Here is a 19,604-nt window from a genome sequence, read left to right on the forward strand (position 1 = left end):
AAACTTAAACTAAAGCAACTGTTTCAGTTAAATTTTCAGGTTGTCTTTGAGGGAGGAGCCAAGATGGTGGAGTAAAAGGAGGGACATGCTTGAGATCTCCCCCAAACTCCTCCAAAGACCTGTAAAAAATGACTCTAAACAAATTCTAGAGCAGCAAAACCCACAAAATGACAGAGTGAAACAAATTTCTGGCCCAAGACAACCTGGAAGGTCAACATCAAGGGTCTATTGCACTGGGTTGGGAGAGGAACAAAGATCAATGCTGGCTAACTGGAACAGAATGGACCCCTAAGCAAACCTGGGGCATGCCTGAGGGGACTGAATTACTGGTAGCTGTAGCAGTTTCCAGACTTCTCAACCCACAAACACCAAAAACAACTTAGAAGGTCAGTAGAAGAGATCTGTCTGGACCTGGGTGAGAGGGGAACAGAGTCTAGCCCCAGCCCCAGGGTGGTAGAGGTAGTGGCAGCAGTGGTTGTGGCAGAAGCAGTTGCTTTCAGGTCTCTTGGCCCACAGATGATGGGGGGATCAAGTGGCTGATCACAGAGGAATTATAGGGATCTCTTTGCTGGTTCTGAGGCAGGATTTTCTTGGTTTTCCCCATTTGGATCTGGGTTGTAGTCCTGGGTGGTGGTCCTGGGGAGAAGAGGAGCACTGGCATGGCAGAGACTATAGCTGTCTTGGAGAGAGAATCCTCCTCACAGCTCCAAGGCAGAAAAGAATACTTGTGGTCACTCACAGACCAGAGCACAGGCCAAGAAAGGAGGAAACCCATCTCCTTGGAAAAACTGAAAAAATTATAGGCCCCTAGAAGTATCTCGAAAACAGCTGCACAAAACCCCTAAATCTTGGGAAGAGTACACCCTCTATTGGAAACAATCATACCTTAAAAAGGAGTTAAGAAGTCAAGTAATTGGCTGGGAAAATGAGCAAAGAGCATAAAAAACTCACACTATGGAATCTTATTTTGGTGACAAAGAAATCAAAACATACAACCAGAAGAAGACAACAAAGTCAAGGCTCCTACATCAAAAGCCTCCAAGAAAAATATGAATTGGTTGCAGGTCATGGAAGAGCTCAAAAAGGATTTTGAAAATCAAGTAAGAGAAGTAAAGGAAAAATTGGGAAGAAAAATGAGAGTGATGCAAGAAAATCAGGAAAAATAAGTCAACAGTTTGACTAACCCAAATGGCAAAAGAGGTCCAAAAAGCTAATAAGGAGAAGAATGCCTTAAAAAGAAGAACTGCCCAATTGGAAAAAGAGTTCGAAAAACTCACTGAAGAAAATAATTCCTTCAGAATTAGAATGGAGAAAATGGAAGCTAATGACACTATGAGAAATCCAGAAATTATAAAACAGAACCAAAAGAATGAAAAAAAAATAGAAGACAATGTGAAATATCTCATTGGAAAAACAACTGACCTGGAAAATAGATTCAAGAAAAATGATTTAAAAATTATTGGACTAACGATTTAAAAATTATTGGACTACCTGAAACTAATGATCAATGATCAAAAAAAGAGCCTAGACACCATCTTTCAAGAAATTATCATGGAAAACTGCCCTGATATTCTAGAACTGGAGGGTAAAATAGAAACTGAAAGAATCCATGGATCACCTCCTGAAAGAGATCCCAGAAGGAAAACTCCTAGGAATACTGTAGCCAAATTCCAGAGTTCCCAAATCAAGGAGGAGAAAATATTGCAAAGAGTCAGAAAGAAAAAATTCAAGTATTGTGGAAACATAATCAGGATAACACAAGATTTAGCAGCTTCTACATCAAAGGGATTGAAGGGCTTGGAATATGATATTTTAGAGGGCAAAGGAGCTAGGATTAAAACTAAGAATTACCTACCTAGCAAAACTGACGATAATCCTTGAGGGAAAAATATGTATATTCAATGAAATAGAGGACTTTCAAGCATTCTTGATAAAAAGACTAGGGCCGAGTAGAAAATCTGACTTTCAAATACAAGACTTAAGAGAAGCATGAAAAGGTAAACAGGAAAGAGAAATCATAAGGGACTTATTAAAGCTGAACTGCTTAAATTCCTACATGGAAAAATGATATTTGTAACTGATGAGACCTTTCTCGGTATTAAGGTAGTTGGAGGGAATATATATACATACACATACACACATACATATATGTATATGTGTATGTATATGTATATGCATGTGTGTATGCATGTATGTATGTATAGACACAGGGTGGATACAAGGTGAGTTGAATATGAAGGGATGATATCTAAAAATAAAATCAAGGGGTGAGATAAGAAAGTACAGGGAGAAGGAGAAAGAGAGAAGTAGAATGGGGCTAAATTGTTTCCCATAAAAGAAGCAAGAAAAGGCTTTTATATTGGAGGGGAAGAAGTGGGAGGTGAGATGGAATGAGTGAACCTTACTCTCATCAAATTTGGCTTAAGAAGAGAATAATATACATACTCAATAGAGTATAGAAATCTATCTTACTCTACAGGAAAGTGGGGGAAAGGGGAAAAGAGAAGGGGGTAGGATAGACAGGAGGGCAGATTTGGGGAGAGGGTAGTCAGAAGGAAACATTTTTGAGGAGGGACAGGGTCAAAGGAAAGAATAGAATAAATGGGGAATGGCATAGGATGGAGGGAAATATAGTTAGTTTTTTACAACATGACTATTATGGAAGTGTTTTGCATAACTACACACATATAACCTATATCAAATTGCTTGCCTTCTCAATGAGGGTGGGTGGAGAGAGAAGAAGGGAGAGAATCTGGAACTCAAAGTTTTAAAAATGAATGTTAAAAATTGTGTTTACATGCAACTGGAAAATAAGATATACAGGCAATGGGATATAGAAATCTATATTGCCCTATAGGAAAATAGAAAGGAAAGGGATAAAAGAAGGGCCTGGGGTCATAGAAGGGAGGGCAGACTGGGGGAAGGGGTAATCAGAATGTGTCTTTGGGTTGGAGAAGAGTAGAGATGGGGAGAAAACTAGAAACTCAAAATCTTGTGAAAGTGAATGTTAAAAACTAAAACTAAATTAATAACTAAATTTTTTCCCATTGAATTTATGGGGTTATCTAAATAAACTATCATATTGGTGTAATGGGAATGGGAATTTGAAGATCTTCCCTACCTCTTAATAGACCTAGGGGGGAATTTGAAGACTTTCCCTGCTTTGAAAGTAAACTCTGCCCCCCTAATAAGCTGAATGTAGTCACATGGAGCCTGTTGTGGGAGGAGTTTGCTGAAGGGAAGCAGAGCCCATAGGAAGCTAGGAATCAGAGCTAGTGAGTGGGTTGGGGAGAGAGGTGCTCAGGCAAGGAGATTGAGAGGCTTGTGAGTAAATATCTATCTAATATTGGTTTGTGGGAAGGCTAAAAGATGCTATGGCTCTCATTGTTATTATGGCTTCTTAATATCTTTGGTACTATGATGGAATCTGCTTACAGGCTTTGGGATTTGGTTTTCTGGTGTCTAAATAAATGTTTCAGTTCTGTCCTCTACCTGGAGAATCTGTTATATTTTGCGATCAATTGTCATGCGATATTTATAGCCACAGTCTTTATTGTGATTGTGGGTGCTGTAAATATTGCATTGGCACTACAACTGGCTACAAGGACAATATTGACCATTTCCTTGGCTAAGTTTATTAGAATTTCTATTTCATATTTAATATAACTAGCATGAATTACATAAAATCAAATGATAATGAAGAAAGTGCTTTACTCTTGATCTTAGTTTTAAATAGATTAGGATTTAGGAAAAATCCTTCTTTTTGTATACTTTCTAATGCTTTTAAAAATGAATTGCTGTATCTTTTCAATGGCTTTTTTATATATCTCTTGATATTAGCATCAAGATCTTTATTATCTATGTTATTAATATGATTCATCAGGTTTGTATGTTGAAAACATTCTTTTATTCCTGGCATAAATCCAACATGTTCATGGTGAATGGTTTTTAGAAAATTTTATTGTAGCTTCCCTCCTATCTAACATTTCTGCATCAGTATTAATTAATGGAAACAGCATAATACAATGGGAAAAGACCTAGATTTGGAGTCAGATGATCTGGCTTCAAACCCAACTGATGGTTACTACCTGTGTGACCTTAAGTAAGTGTCACTTAAGCTCTCATTAAGGCGAAGGGCTTTGTCTCAAAGGACCTTCCAGCTCTAAACCTATGATCATGTAATCTCAGAATCCTATGATATGGCCTATAGTCTCCTTTCTCTCTTTTATATCTCCCTGGCTTAGGTGCAGGAAAATATTTGTCTCATAAAAAGAATTTGTTAAGTGGCTTCCTTTTCAGTTTTATATGTTTTTGCTTATCTATTATTTGCAAGTGGGCATGTAGCACAGGGTTTAATTACTTTCTATATTTGACAGAATCTACTTATAAATTCATCAGGGTGTAGGTTTTTTTCCCTCCCATTGCAAGTCTATTGCTGACTCAGTGTCTCTTTCTGAGATAAGGTTGTTTAAATTCTCTATTGCTTTGTTATCTGAGTATTTTGCATTTTTATAAGCATTTATCTAACATTTACATTTTTAGTTGGGGGGGCATATAATTGGGTTGAATGGTTTCTAGTAATTTCTTATTATATCTTTATTTTTCCATTTGTTATTAATTTTCCCATCAAATTAAATTTTCTACAATTTTTAAGATCACTATTTTTGTGTTAATTTGAGGTTCACTAAATTGTTGACGTTCTGGGCTTTCTTATTTAACATTAATTGTATTAGTCTTCTCTTTTGTTGATATAAATGTTTAGAAATATAAAATTTCCCCTTAGGATTGCTTTAGCTTCTTCCCATAAATTTTATTAGGTTGTCTTTTTTATGATTAGGATTATACCTGTTAATACCTAAGTCTGAATCCTTTGTTCACAATTACCTCACCTGATTAGTAATTTTACTGTGATGTGATCTAAAAGGATATGCTTAATATTTATATAGTTATGCATTTGTTTTTTATGCTCTAGCACATGGTCAATTTTTGTAATGGTGCCATGTGAAGCTGAAAAATATGCATACTTCTTTTAATTCTCATTCAGCAATCACCAAAGATCTATCTTATCAACTTTTTGTCAGTTTCTGTTGAGATCCTCAACTTTTTCTTATTTTTATATTAGATAGATTCATCTATGTCTGAAAGAAGAATGACATACCCCAAAATTATTATTTTATTAAACCTTCCCACAGTTTTGTTAGCTTTTCTATTGAGTACTTAAATTATCATTCAAAGTTCATATACTTAACATTAATAGTTTTTGTTATCTATGGTACTTTTAAGTATAATGTAGTTTCCCTACTTATTTCTCTTAACCATGTTAATTTTTACTATTGCCTTATCTGAGAACATGACTGCCATGTCTACTTTCATGTATTCAACTGAGGGATGCTAAATTCTACTATAAGTCCTCAAAATAAATCTAGAAATTTTTAAATATTCTTTTTCTGAATAAAAGGGGGGTGGATTTGTTTCTGATTTACTTTTTGTCCACTTTATGGATAAGTTTATGTCATTCATAAGCACAGTTAAGTTTGTTTGTTTTTCTCTATTATAGCTCCTTATTTTCCCTTATGGGGGTGGGGGGAAGGTAGTGGGGAGAAAAGAAGTTAGCATTAGGTATCAGTATTTTAATTTCTTGAAACAATCTGATACCAATTCTCTCCTCTCCTCTTGTTGTCCCAGCCCAGATTTAAATCACTTGGTCTTGTACTTTTTCTTTTTATAATCAGTGCACCAAAGATATAGTTTATTTTGCCTGTGGTTTTCTTCTCTCTAGTTTTATCCTCCCCCCTACCTTCAAATTCTTCTCAGTCCAGGTCTGCTTAACTTATTTTGTTTGTTTTAAATCTTACTTTGCCAAACTCAAGTAAAAGTGAATTTTATCAGGGGCACATTATCCTCACCCTACATCGCTGTTTTAACAATATTTTGTAGTACACCAATTAAGCAAAAGAACAAGAAGAAATAATAAAATCTCCATTTCTTTAGCCCTTATTTCCTCTCTCACTTTCATCTTCACCTTTACCCCTCTCTAACTGAATCCATGATTTTGACTACAGTGCCTTGGCATATGGTCTCTTCCTATCTGTTTGAAGCATTTTTTTCTTTTATTTCTTGATTCTGGAGCTTTGCAAGCACATTTATGTTTATTTTAAGCATGGGGTTCCTCTTTGGTGGGAAGAATTAGTATCTATCATCACTTTGCCCTCTAGCTCCTATTCTTCTGATTATTCTTTAATAGTTTCTTCAAATAATAGACTTAGGTTTAGGGTGTGTGTGTGTGTGTGTGTGTGTGTGTGTGTGATTGTGCTTTCCTGGAAATCCAATGATTTTTAAATTATTTCTCTTCACTCTGTATTATAGGTTAGCTACTTTTGATAATGGATTTCACATATGTTTTTCCTATTCCAATTTTATTTGATAGTAGTTAGACAATGCCTGATTTACTGGGCTGGAACATGGTGATTTTTTCATCCATGTATTGCTACTTGCAAACTTGACTTGACTTTGAAGTTGCTACAGCCAGTGCCATTTAGAGTCCTCAGTGCAGACGACTTGAGTTGGGAGGGTTAAATTAAAAATTAAATTAAATTAAAGCCAAGAACAGAGAGAAAGGGGCCATAAGACCTCAATCTTGGGCTTGGAATAGGAAGTGGAGATGGGAGGGCCTGCAGAACAAGGAGATGATGGTATAGACTTATGCCTTTTGGTGGGGAGGATCACAGACACCACCAGAGAGATAACTTTAAGATCTACTTTGTACCAACATTAAGTACAGAGATATATGTATACAGAGATCACTGAATGTGTTCATATAACATCATGAAACATGTCCTACAAAAAGAACAAAAGAGAATTCTATGGCAAAGTTCTCTAGGTAGTTATGATCACAGATGATGCTATACTGATGGCATAAAGCTCTAGAACACCACAGGGCCATGAGAACCATAATTGCTCAAGAGGTTGGCCTAGATGCCCACCATGAAAAAACCCCAATAGATTAACAATGCTTATTGCCAGGATTAGGAGTAAGAGTTGATAGGCAAAATGCATCAATAAATGCACTTTCAATGAACACTAAAGAAGGACAATTAGCAGATGTCAGAAATTAAAAGGATTTAAAAGGTCAGGCTGAATCACATGTGGAAAGTTGTGTAGTAATTTTACTGTCCCTTGACACAAAAGTCCACATTTTTGCCTCTGAGTGAAAGGCAATGGAGTATATTGGATAAAAGCTGCTCTGAATCAGATGGACCTAGGCATGAGACCCACATACTAGCTATCTCACTTAACTTCTCAGTGTTCCAGGCAATTCTCTAAACTGGAAGTTGCAGGAATTCTCTATACTGATAAAATGACAGTTATTTACTTTCTTTTTTGGAGGGGAGAAGGTAATGCAATTGGAGTTAAGTAACTTGCCCAAGGTCACACAAGCAGTAAGTGTGTCAAGTGTCTGAGGCCAGATTTGAACTCAGGACCTCCTGACTCCAGGTCGGTGCTCTATTCACTGTGCCACCTAGTTGCACCAAAATGACAGTTATTTAAACATACAAGCACACACACACAAATTCTTGATGTTATATGACTACAAGGGCAGCAAGGTGGTGTAGCAGATAGAGTATTTGGCCCTGGAGTCAGGAAGACTCATCTTCCTGAGTTCAAATCTGGTCTCAGACACTTAGTAGCTATATGATCCTGGGCAAGTCACATAACCCTGTTTGCCTCTATTTCCTCATCTGTAAAATGAACTGGAAAAGAAATGGCAAACCACATCAGTATCTTAGCCAAGAAAACCTCAAACAGGGTAACAAAAAGTCAGGCATGACTGAAACAGCTGAATAACAAATGTGGCCCCAATTCATGAAACAAATAATGTTATATGAACCATAATTCCAGGAGGACAGACAACGGAAAAAGACATGACAGGTATAAATAAGCAATAGCATATTACCAAAGTTGACCTTATATTCTAGCCCCAAGGTAAACTTGCTGGAGCATCTTATAGATGTAAGATACTGAATATATGAAGTACTTAACTTGAATAGATTATTTACAAATCTTTGTTGAATGAATTATATCTTATTAGGATTATTGCCATGTTAGTGTTTATAGTAAATTAAAATGTAGAAATTAAGACCATCTACTCAGGTTTTTTCTTGAGGAATTTTCCCATAAATTATATGAATAAATAGAAGAAAAGAAATGGTGGAAAGCAGGAAGCAAGGAGAACTGAATTATTGCAAGGTAGAAGAGTCAGAGAAAATTTGACTTTTTTGTGTTTCATATAAGAAAAGCCATATTTCTGAGACTAAAGAAAACTACTTAAAGGGTTATAAGGCTTTTGCACTGCCTATCCCCTTCTGGAGTCATAGCTTTGGGGCCACAATTGTCATTTTATGATTTGTCTGCTAGATACATGACTGACATATTAGAAGGCTCATTCTATCTTTGGGCCAAGTACCCAATATTTTAAATTTTGGCTCACCACTTTTTAGCATTCTAAAAGTGTTGAAATATATTCTTTCATATTATTTTGTGCTACAACACTGGCCAGTCACATGAAATGACACGTGAAAAAATTTCAGTACTATTTATAAGTATCTAACTTTACATTTTTCTCTTAAGAATACCCAGTAAAGTTTCTATAACTAATCCTCTGAAAATTATAGCTTATAAGGGTAATTCTCCCACTGATAAGGAATCAAATTTTAATAAACCATTCTCAAAAGAAGAAATACAAACTTTGAACAATTATATGAGACATGTTCCAAATCACTATTGATACAAGAGATCCAAGTCAAAACAATTCTGATGTTTCACCTCATACTTCCAATGTTGGCAAAGAAAACAAAAGATTAGAATGATCAGTGTTGGAGGAGCTACAGAAACACAGACACACTAATTACTGTTGAAAGAGATATAAATTGCTTAAATGATTCTTTAAGAAATTAGAATTATGCTAGAAATGCAACTAAAATGTCCACACCTTTTTGCCCAGGAAATCTGATTTAGGCTTAAATCCCAAGGAAGATAAAAAGAAAGGCCCCCAAAACACCAACATATTTTTAGCAGCACTTTTTTTTTTGGGCAGCAAAGAAGCAAAAACAAAGTTGAAGCCTACCCCCTGGGAAATGACTAAAATAGGAGCATATCAAGGTAATGGAATTGTTTATTTACCATAAGAAACAATGAATAGGAAGAATTCAGAAAAGCATGGAAAGACATATTAGCTGATACAGAGTGAAGTAAGAAGAACCAGGAAATATATATATATACAGTGACTACAGCAAAATAAATGGAAAGGACCAAAAGAAAAGAAAATGAACTCTATGTAATTCTAATGATCAATTTTGTCTCTGAAGAAGAGCCAAGAATTACATAAACTATCAGACTCAACTGATATGTTAGTTTTGCTTCTTTCCTTTTTTTTTCTTCTTTGTTACAAGCCCACAGGGGAAGAGAAGGATATAATCAGAAATGAAGGTACTATGAAAATTAAAAGGGACTCAGAAAATTATTTTTAAATTTAATTTTTTGCTTGCTGAATACCAAACTAGATTAAATATTTTTGTGCATACAAAGTACAGTACAAGTTCTGAGACTACTGATTTTTCTGCCTTGTTTACTATACTGCTTCAAATTACAAGCATTTGGAAAATATGTTTAACACACATTTTGTCTCAGCAGATCTTCCTATGTCTCTGCAGCACCAAATTCTATTATTTCTTTTGACAATATCCTAACAAAAACTACATACCACATAGACACAGAGCCTTTTTTTTTTTAAAGAGCACCTATTTGCAAGTGGGTTTTATCCTCTTATGAAAAGTTTTCAAAATCACTTTTTTTTTTCTAAGAGAGTTAGTGGCCTATTCTATACTCAAAATGGAAAATGTATTGAGTTTGTCAAAACTATACAAAATGAAGTCAGCCACCAGATTCTATAAATGCTTATGGTTTTAATGGACATATCCTTCCTTTCCGTTAGCAACCGGTACACTGTTTCTTGCAAATGTACTTTATAGAGAGGCTTGTTTAGCTGTTTTGTTTTTTTTTTGTTTTTGGAAAGAAGCTATTGTGTCAAAACAAAAAATATCAGTAAATTTCAAAATAAAATAAAACTGCTTATGGCAAGCATGCTATCATAAAACATTTTCAGAAGCATTTTCTAAAATTCAATCATATCAGTATCTGGTTGCTTAATTCTGATGGCGTACAACTTGATAAACCCCTTGCTAAAATACAAGTAGTAAAAAGAACTCACATTCTGACCTTGAAGACAGAAAACACAAAAAAAGTGCTCTTGTGTCCTATCTAGTTTTGTATAAGTTTTAGTTTCATTTTGGGCATGAAATCATTACTATTTTTTCCCTAGTATTGAGAGAGAATCAGAAGAATCACTCACCAATGAAAAATGTAAGATACTCCAAAGTAGGAATTTATGCTATAGGAGAATACCTATGAAATAGATTTGAAATCTATGTAGATTCACTTAGAATCTTTGAAATAATGTAACAACTGTTTTGACACAGAGAATTATTTATAATATATAGGTGTATATATGTCTATGTATGTATGTACATACATAGACACACATACACATAGATATACACACATATGTACACCTGTGTATGTGTGTATACATTAATAGCATTTCCAGAATTTTATTGTTTGGGTCTTGACTTCACCATCATCTTAGCTTTTTTTTTTTTTTAAACTCAAGTCAGACATTTCATTTAGCCTTTCTTAGATTGACTTATTGGGAAAATCTCTCCCTACATCTTTAGTTGTGGATTTTCATGATACAAAGTATTCAATTTGTATTTAATATCAAGTAAAATAACTAACAATTCATTGTGTATAATGTACAATATTCTTGGGAGAAATTAGCAATTTAAATTTGTTGAATGAGTCTATAACACAATGCAGAAATGACAGAGATATCAAAGCTTTATACTGCTGTAAAGAAACAAATATTAAAAGATCGCAAGTTAACAATAATGAATATATTCTTTATTCTTAATAAAATATACAATCTTTGATAATCACTTATTTGTTATACAGATGAATTGTTATTTTAATATTTATTTTCCTATTAATCTGTGACAAACCATGAAATTCAATACTGCTTACCATGACCAATCCATGAAATCTGCCAACTTTGTTCCTGATTTTCACAGAGCCTTACTCTTAGATCAAATGATCTACTGGACAGTTAGAAGGGCAATTTTTTTCACCTCTGATAATTGATTTCAGTTTACGAAGATATATTATAAATCTCAAACCCTGAGATTTTAATGATTATGAAATTATAAAATCTAAAGCTCATGGAAATATATTTCACTATCTCCTGCCCCTTTCTGAGATTTCCACTTCTAAAATTAGTCCTAACCTAAGGCTGTCAGAGAGAACAATCTGTATGCAGCCAATTTGTTAAAAGCCAAAGAGTGGGTGAAAATTACAGGGAAATTGAAATAAAGATTGTTAATTACTTTTGGAATTTCTAACACAAAAAAGTCTTGAAGATTCTCTGAAAATAATTATTTTTATTTCATCCTACCCAGTGACTTAAAGAAAAACATATTAGTAGGTAGGCCTGATTTATCCAAAGTAATGACAATGCCATGAGAATTTCTTAATAATTTATAAATTAAATATACAGTTAGATGAAATTACTATTTGGCTGATGTGGAATGGGGTGGGCTTTGATGTAAGGGTTAGAGTTTATCTCAAATTCTGTTTTGACATTTTTCTATGTTAAATAATATTCTACCACAAATGCTATTACAGTAAGGAGATACATAACTGAACAAGGAGCCTAATACATTATAATATCTATTGCTACCTTCTGGAAGATATTAAAATTAATCAGAATTCCATAGTAGTTCCCATTTTTTTAAAGTTTCAAAACTGACCTGAAATCACTTTCATGCTACCAAGAGACATCCCTCATAGGACTCTAATGAAAGTACATAACAAATTTTCATAACTCAGGCAATGATTACATTTCACATTTGTGTAGGGATTTTTACTTCGCAAAATGTTTTTCCCTCATTAGATTTTATTTGGTCCTGTTGGTAACTTTGTGAGGCGGGTATTATCTTCATATTATAGATAAGAAACATGAATTTAAGTAATTATCTTTGGTCTGGAACTAAAAATTAAGTTTTCTAATTTGTATCCCTATGCTCTTTTCATTCCTTTATGCTAAAAATGAAAACTACATTAACAGATAGTGGATCATACACTGGACTCTGAGTCAGGAAGGCCTAGGTTAGAACCCCACCTCAGACATTTCCTCTTCTATAAAATGAATCTGCTGGACTTAATGGCCATCCAGATCTGTCCAGCTCTAAATCTGTAATCCTACAAAGAACAATTACTTATATAAATCATGCAACTCGAAAATAGCAAGAACCATACTTACTTATATAATTCTGTTAATGGCGATGTCAAAATTATCATGGTTGTAAACAGATTATTGCAGTGGGTGTGAATTTTCAGGATCTTTTCATTTATACATTCATGAGGATTCAAAAGTTCTTGCACTGATCTACAAATTGACCAGAGCATTTCTTCGATGCATATTAAGATTGCAGTAACATCAAATCTGTAGAAAAAAGAGGCAATTATATTAAAAGCGCTATTTTGGCCTTGATATTTGCAATGTCACAATATCACACATATGTGGAATGAGAAAAAAATTCCTGTGTATAGAAGATTAAGCTTGATCTATCAATGATAAACGGGGAAAAAGATTAAATGATGCAACTAAAGCTTCCTGTCTCTTATGTGGGGCAGAAATAACATTCTTGTTAGAAAAAATAAGGCCTAGAACTGGAAAACATTTCAGAAGTGTAAATCTATCTTAGCTGTGGGGCATGCTTAGTTTGCATTATCAGTGAAGAAAACAAGATATGATTCCAAAAAAAAGGAAAAGCCATGTGAGATTGAGTTAAGAGAAAGAGGGAGCCAAAATTTGCTTTTGTTACCAGAGAACATGTGAACAGATGTTAAAAGATGACTTTACCCAGTGTCAAAATATAGAGAAAAAAATGCATCGGACCCAGTAAAGAGCCAGCAAGGCAAGTGGGAGATAAGCAGAAGGGATGACACCTTTGGAACAGTTGGAGAAATTTGAACTTTGAGAATTTTCTGATTCTAATTGTATTGGTTACAGAAAAATGAAATATGCAACAGCATGCTTATAGTATTTACTAATTTCCCCCATTTCTTTGTGTTCCTGGTTTTTATTTTAGCTAAAGATTCACAAATGTAGCATTACCTTAACATGTTCTATTTAAAATTATTTTTGTATGTAAATGAATCTTGTGTACCCCATTTTAACTTTTTGAACTTGAATTTGCTATTTCTTAATTTTCTAAAGAAAGAGTTAAAGAAGTAAAAGATGGAAGATGAAGTAGAAATGAGAGGATAGAAGGGAGGAGAACTAAAGAACTGTTTGGTCAGTTCAGGTATTCTGGGAAATCTTGCCTTTTGATTTCATCTTAATTGGAACATTTCTGCTAAGTGTGTAAATATCTTTGGCCTTCATGTGACAAGATAAGAATTTACAAAAAGTCAAATAGGTCATACAGACTGTAGGAAGACCATCAAGACTAACTATCCTCGAGTAGATTCTAATGTAGTTTGTATATAGGCTTTGCTAAATAAATTAGATATGATTAAAATAGGGATATAAGGTAATATGTAATTTAAATTACCTATCAGGAATCATTAATTTTAGATTAGTGTCTTACATATAATAGATACTAACATAATGTTTGTTTAATTGGATTGCATTAGACAGATGTTTAAGGAATGTGTCCTATCCATTAAAGAAGGCTTGAGGTAACTTTTAAAATACAAAATATTAGATTAAATTATAAGAACTATTATAGGGAAGGGAAGTCTCTGGCTTTGAATACAATGTTTATTATCAGCAGAAACCAATCACTTGAATAGTATAGTTAAGCAGTTAAATACATTTCAGACTTCTTGTGAATGTACTTTTAGAGTATGCCATGAAGTAATGACTACAAATCTTATAGTCAAAAGTGATTTATTACTAAGTCACCTTAATGAAAGAAAATATTTTGTGCCTTCAAATGAAGTTTTTCATTTTGTTCTTCAGCAGACAATATTTTTTATCTTATTCAGTAATTTAAAACAGCTTTAGAAAGCACTGTATTTGTGAAACGCTGATACCAGGCCTAGATATGCTGAAAATTGCAGGATATTTTTGGAATAAAGTGATCAAGAAATGATTCTTCCTGACTAGAAAAAAAATTTACCTAATTATCTGTAGAAGACTATAAGCATCCAAAAAGAACCTGAAATTGTGTTTATGTAAAAGATATGTATTAATTATATGAAAACAGAATATTTTAAAAACAGGATCATTTATGTAATAGTGTTGCTACAGGACACAGTTAATACATGAAATTAAATTATGCAACTCACTAATTATTACTAATTCACCTCAAGGTTAATATCCCTGATTTAATACATGCTTACTCTTGCCCTAATCTTCCTTGAAATTACAATGTGTTGAAGTAGTCCTTATTAATACTAAATAAGAACACAGAAATCAAAGAAAGAAATAAGAAAGGGTAAAAAGGGAGAATAGATGAAGGGAAAGGAGGTAGGAGCTTTGAATGAGCTAAGGATTACTATTATTTAAAGAGGAATTTCCTTAAGTTAGTTGTATAACTATATGTACAACTATATACTACAATTATAAAGCTCTTGAAACAAGGTTTTTAGGAATGCTTCACAATTCTCTTTAACTACCTGAGGAGATTTACCTGTTACCCTTTAAAGAGTCATAAACATTTTAAATAGGAACAGGGTTTTTGTTAGATGAGTAAGAATTAAATTATGACTATCATAAAATTAAGGAAAACCATATATTTAAAACAAAATACCTAGAAATGATATTTCAATTACCTTATCTGTGGAGTTCTCTTATAAGTGGGATGGGCCTGAGAATATCTGGAGGCCAGCAGTTCCAAAGATTTCTCCAACACGTCTATGAGAATCTCTTGGGCTAACTTGGGGGGTAGAACAGCCCACAGATCATGATGGAGAGCACAGCAGAAATAATGCCACATCTGGATAGAGAATGAGCATCTTTCCCCCTGGCAAAACCACCACACATTAAACAATAGAATCACATCTTCCAAAATGTCAACTTGGTTCCTGTGAATCTTATTAGTTCAGGCTGAAAGGAAATAGCTGAAGAGTTTGAGACACTAGATGACCAAGAAAGATTCTTGACAAGATGTAAAACATCTTTATTGACAAAGAAACACATGTTCTTTTTCAATTACAAAACCAAATATTCTACCATAAAGCCAAACCACAAGTATTTAACCTACCATACCCTTAATTAACCTACTCCTGACCTATTGTTTAAAATTTACTTAAAAACTATCTGCTTTGTAGTTGCTATACTAGTCATGCTAGCTTAAGATAGTGGCCATATCTTCTAAAAACATGATTCAAATTATTTAAATTACTTAAATATTTATATTTCTCTACGACTATTATCATTACTGACAGAATTTTATGAATGTTTCAAATTGCCCAATTATGATGAAAGGGCAGGAGTAAAAATAATCTTGCAACTACATTCTTACAGCTATGAAAGTAACCAAGGGGTCTGGGAAACTTTTGAAGATTACATTTAGCTATTTCAACTATGACATTTTAATAATACCAGAACAAGACACCAAAATCATATTATTTATAAGACTTCCAAGCAGATGTTTTATTTTTATTACTTAGCATTTTAACAGTACTTTATATATTTAGCAAATTCTCATTCTTCTCCCCCACCTCTGCAAATCTCTTCCCTACATAAAGCCTCCTCTGACTGGAAGGGGAACTCTGCAAGTAGTGATGGCACATGAGAAAAACAGAGAAATAATAATATGGCTCCAAATATCTCTAAATCATTAATTAGTTAGCAGTCTCAGAATAAACTGACCTTTCTGTCAAACCAGATCACAAGATTATTGGTATATTTCTACATTATATAATAATATAAATAATATAGAATATAGTAATGTTTCGATATAATTTAGATCCTGTGCATTTAAAAATACCATAAAAATAATGAGACATTACATTTTCTCTTCTTAGATTAAAATGTCTGTTTCAATCATGACTTGTAATTCTGAATTGTGACTCTTCAAAGAGGCATCTGTTACCCTCAAAGTTTATAGTCCCATAAGTAGACACATTTAACAAGTCACTTTAAGGATATTAACTTTTGATTACTAAAATCATTTGCATTCAATGGAATAATGGTTTGTATCGATCTCGTGAATTTTGGAGACAAAGCTACATTGCTATTCCCACAGGAAGCATCTTTGTCACTACTTTCACTCCAAGAGAAATTCAAACTAGAGTCAGAACTTCAAATTTCTACTTTCCTAGTTTATGACTAGATTAGGTCTATAACTAGATAAAGGCATAAGCTTAAAAAATTAGGTTTGAAGTAGGCCCATGACAGTAACTCATATTTTTCTCTGTGTCTAATAATAAATGAGCATGTTTTTAAAAGTACAAACCAAATACAAAGAAATCTGGGTGAAAAAAAGTGGGACTAGAAGAATGAAGAAAATACTAACTACAGTCACATGAGGAAAAGTACATGAGAATGAGTGGACAAAGAATTATGATAGGGACTTTGAGGGAATAACTAAGAATGTCAGGATACTTTATGCAGTGAAATTAATTTAAATGTAAATAGTTACTAAGCAAATTTAATTATATGTTCATTTTTAAGTTTTTAATAAAAAAAATTTAAACAACCTGAATTTTTAAAAAAGGAGCTTTACATTTACTTGTCTCATATTTGGAGGGGGAGGCCCTGTGTTGTTGGGGATGGGAGGGTGTGATGTTGCCATAAAGTAAAATTTAGTGGCAATTTGACTATGTTCATCATCACCATTTCTGGAGCAAATCAGGTATGCTTACAACACCTTGGTTCTTGTGATCTTTTAAGTCCTCAGAAATATAGGAAAATAAACTTTATTAAGATTTGTACTATAAAAATATCCCCTCGTGTTTTATATTTCTTATTTTGGAGTGTATAAATTGAATTATGATATCACACGATATAGAAGTGCTATTTACACACATATGTACATACAAATATGCGTAACTCATCACTATGTACAAATGGACATAAATGTGCCTTTTAGACCTCCTCACAGCTGAACTTCATTTGAAAAAGAAGAGGAATCAAGTGTTTGTTTTTTATGATCCACCACATTCTTATTGCTTATACTTGTATAAAATACTTTCTTTTTACTTCAAATGATCCTAAACTGGCAATCTTTCTAACAAGGCTTTTCAAAATGTGTACTGTTACAGCAGAAGCAACAGTGTTTTCATTAAAGACAAAATATGATGCATTCATTTTTTCTGACCTGTTTCTTTATTTGTTGTAATTTCAAAACTATTCTACTGGTAAACATCTGTTATTTTTGCAGACTCAGTATAATGTGAGCAGATGTGAGCTTTTATTTAGATTATATATCAGGAAACAAGCAGCTGGGCTTTATTACATAAGCCACTCAGTATTATCTTTGAACAGACAATTTGTTATTCTTTGACTATTGGAAAACATAAGTTGCCCAAATTTGCGGCAGATGTGAACCATGGTAAAAGCTTGATTTTTAAAATGTACTCTGAATACAACCAGCACTTAATCAGTGAGATACTAAACCTTTAGGTTTTCACACCATGACTGTTTTGGGTAAAAAAAAACAAAACTGTTTTATGGAAGTAATATAGTTAGGGTACAATTGATATCACAAAACCATGGGTGCACATTGGTTCAGATATTGTAAATTAATTTATTGTCCCTTCCCTGTTCTTTCTGTATGGGAGTTTGTGCCCTGAGAGCATTATCATGCCTCTAGTCATGAGGATGCTATCTCCCTTTTCTTTCAAGTCAACTCTACTAGAATTTTTTACTACTTCTGTTTTACAAATCAGTTGGAATAATAGGAGAAGAAAAGGGGGAAGTGAGAAAAAAAATCATGTCAGATACTCCAGATGTCAAAACATTTAAAACCCAACATTATTTTTAGAAGGTTTTTATTTTCGGTGTAGAGAAAAGCAGGATCACTTTATTTTTCAGAGCATAAATAACGATGCACTAGCTCTGCAATTAAATTGTAACTACTGACCATGTAAGTATATGGAAGCTACTGTACCATGTAATCACAGAGTAACTATCTTGTTATTTCTGTCTTCTAAACTAGAGCCTATATCATAAGATCTAAAAGCTGCATGTTACATGGTAATTTGTTTTCTTAACTACTTGGTAGCTTCAATAATAGGGCCTGAAAATCCACTCATTGTTTGTCATTCTATGAAGCTATTCTCTGCATCAAATGACATTTAAGGAAGCATTTAGAGCTGACCAATTAAATAGTATTGGATATATATGGTCATTGAAAATATCATAGAGATGAATAATTTTCATTTTGACATATTTTAAGTTAGAAAAACACAACAAGCATATTTCAAGCTTTTAGTTTACCTGAAACCAAACTGGGGAACTTGTGAGACTGCCAAGACAGGAAAAGGTGTGCTGCGTCCATTCTTATCTCCAGCTACCAGCTGTATGATGGTATTTTGCCTTTCTCTCCCTTACTATTCCTCTCTACTAATGCTTTTAGAAGTATGTTGTGTGGGACAAAAGTAGAATTGATGTGGTTGCTAAAACTATCTGGGAATGGACACTGAAGAAGAGAAAGTATGATTCAGAAGAAACAGGTTCTCTCTAAAGCTTTTAATCCACTTCTCCTTTTCTTTAATGGTGAGTCTTGTGCTAACAACTCTCCTACAAGTAAATGAAGCATAATAATAACAATAATAATTGATATTTGTGTAGGACTTAAAAATTTCAACAGGTGTTTTATATACATTATCTCACTTTATCATGTGAGTTTCCAGTGGAATTAAGATGTCAAAATTACTGACTAGTTTCAATAGACATCATCTCATTCTTATGACAATTGACAAAAACAGAAATCGGGATCTCTGATTTGGAGGAAAGGGTTAAGTACAAAAAACTAATCAAGGTTTATAGAGCTGGGGATTTCTTTTTAATCTTCAAATGAGATAGCATAAATCTTACAGAAACCTGTAATCTACTTCAAGGAATTTCAAATAATATAGTCCATGTACAATCAATGGGATTAGGCGGGAGGGTGGGATGGGGAGAACTATGAAATCCTGATGTTAAATAATTTTAATTGGTCATAGATTTTGCTGCACTGGGAATCATTAGGTTTTAATTTCAGGATAAATTTGGGATTTCAAGACATAGACCAAATGAATGAAGGCAAATCATGATCAATCAAATTCATGACAAAGGAAAAAGTAATAAGAAAAACAGAAAAAACTTAATAAGCCATGCTTATCAAAATAAATATTTTGATACTTTGACCTGTCACATCATTGCTGTTATCCTTCCTCCAATGATTAAAATTATAATCTATACACATTTCTCCCATTTCGTGTGATTTCTGTCCATGGCCTCCTACAAATCAACCACATAGGGTTGACCCAATTTG

At 33.5% G+C, this 19,604-nt stretch overlaps 1 protein-coding gene across 6 annotated transcripts in view; it reads right to left on the bottom strand.

The window, feature by feature from the left end:
- The window catches only part of KIAA0825 (KIAA0825 ortholog), a 549,915-nt gene that overhangs the window by 348,372 nt on the left and 181,939 nt on the right, over nucleotides 1-19,604 (bottom strand). For all 6 annotated transcript variants that reach the window (XM_069085102.1, XM_069085097.1, XM_069085101.1 and 3 more), the window contains 2 exons: nucleotides 14,953-15,143; nucleotides 12,431-12,613 (listed from right to left, as the gene is read on the bottom strand). In XM_069085102.1, coding sequence (XP_068941203.1) covers nucleotides 12,431-12,613; nucleotides 14,953-15,143 — 374 coding nt within the window. The remainder of the gene's footprint in view (nucleotides 1-12,430; nucleotides 12,614-14,952; nucleotides 15,144-19,604) is intronic.

The sequence above is a fragment of the Petaurus breviceps genome, unplaced genomic scaffold (assembly GCF_028583685.1).
Source record: "Petaurus breviceps papuanus isolate PSGF00001 unplaced genomic scaffold, PetGlider_PUasm1.0 175, whole genome shotgun sequence".
Taxonomy (NCBI): Eukaryota; Metazoa; Chordata; class Mammalia; order Diprotodontia; family Petauridae; genus Petaurus; species Petaurus breviceps.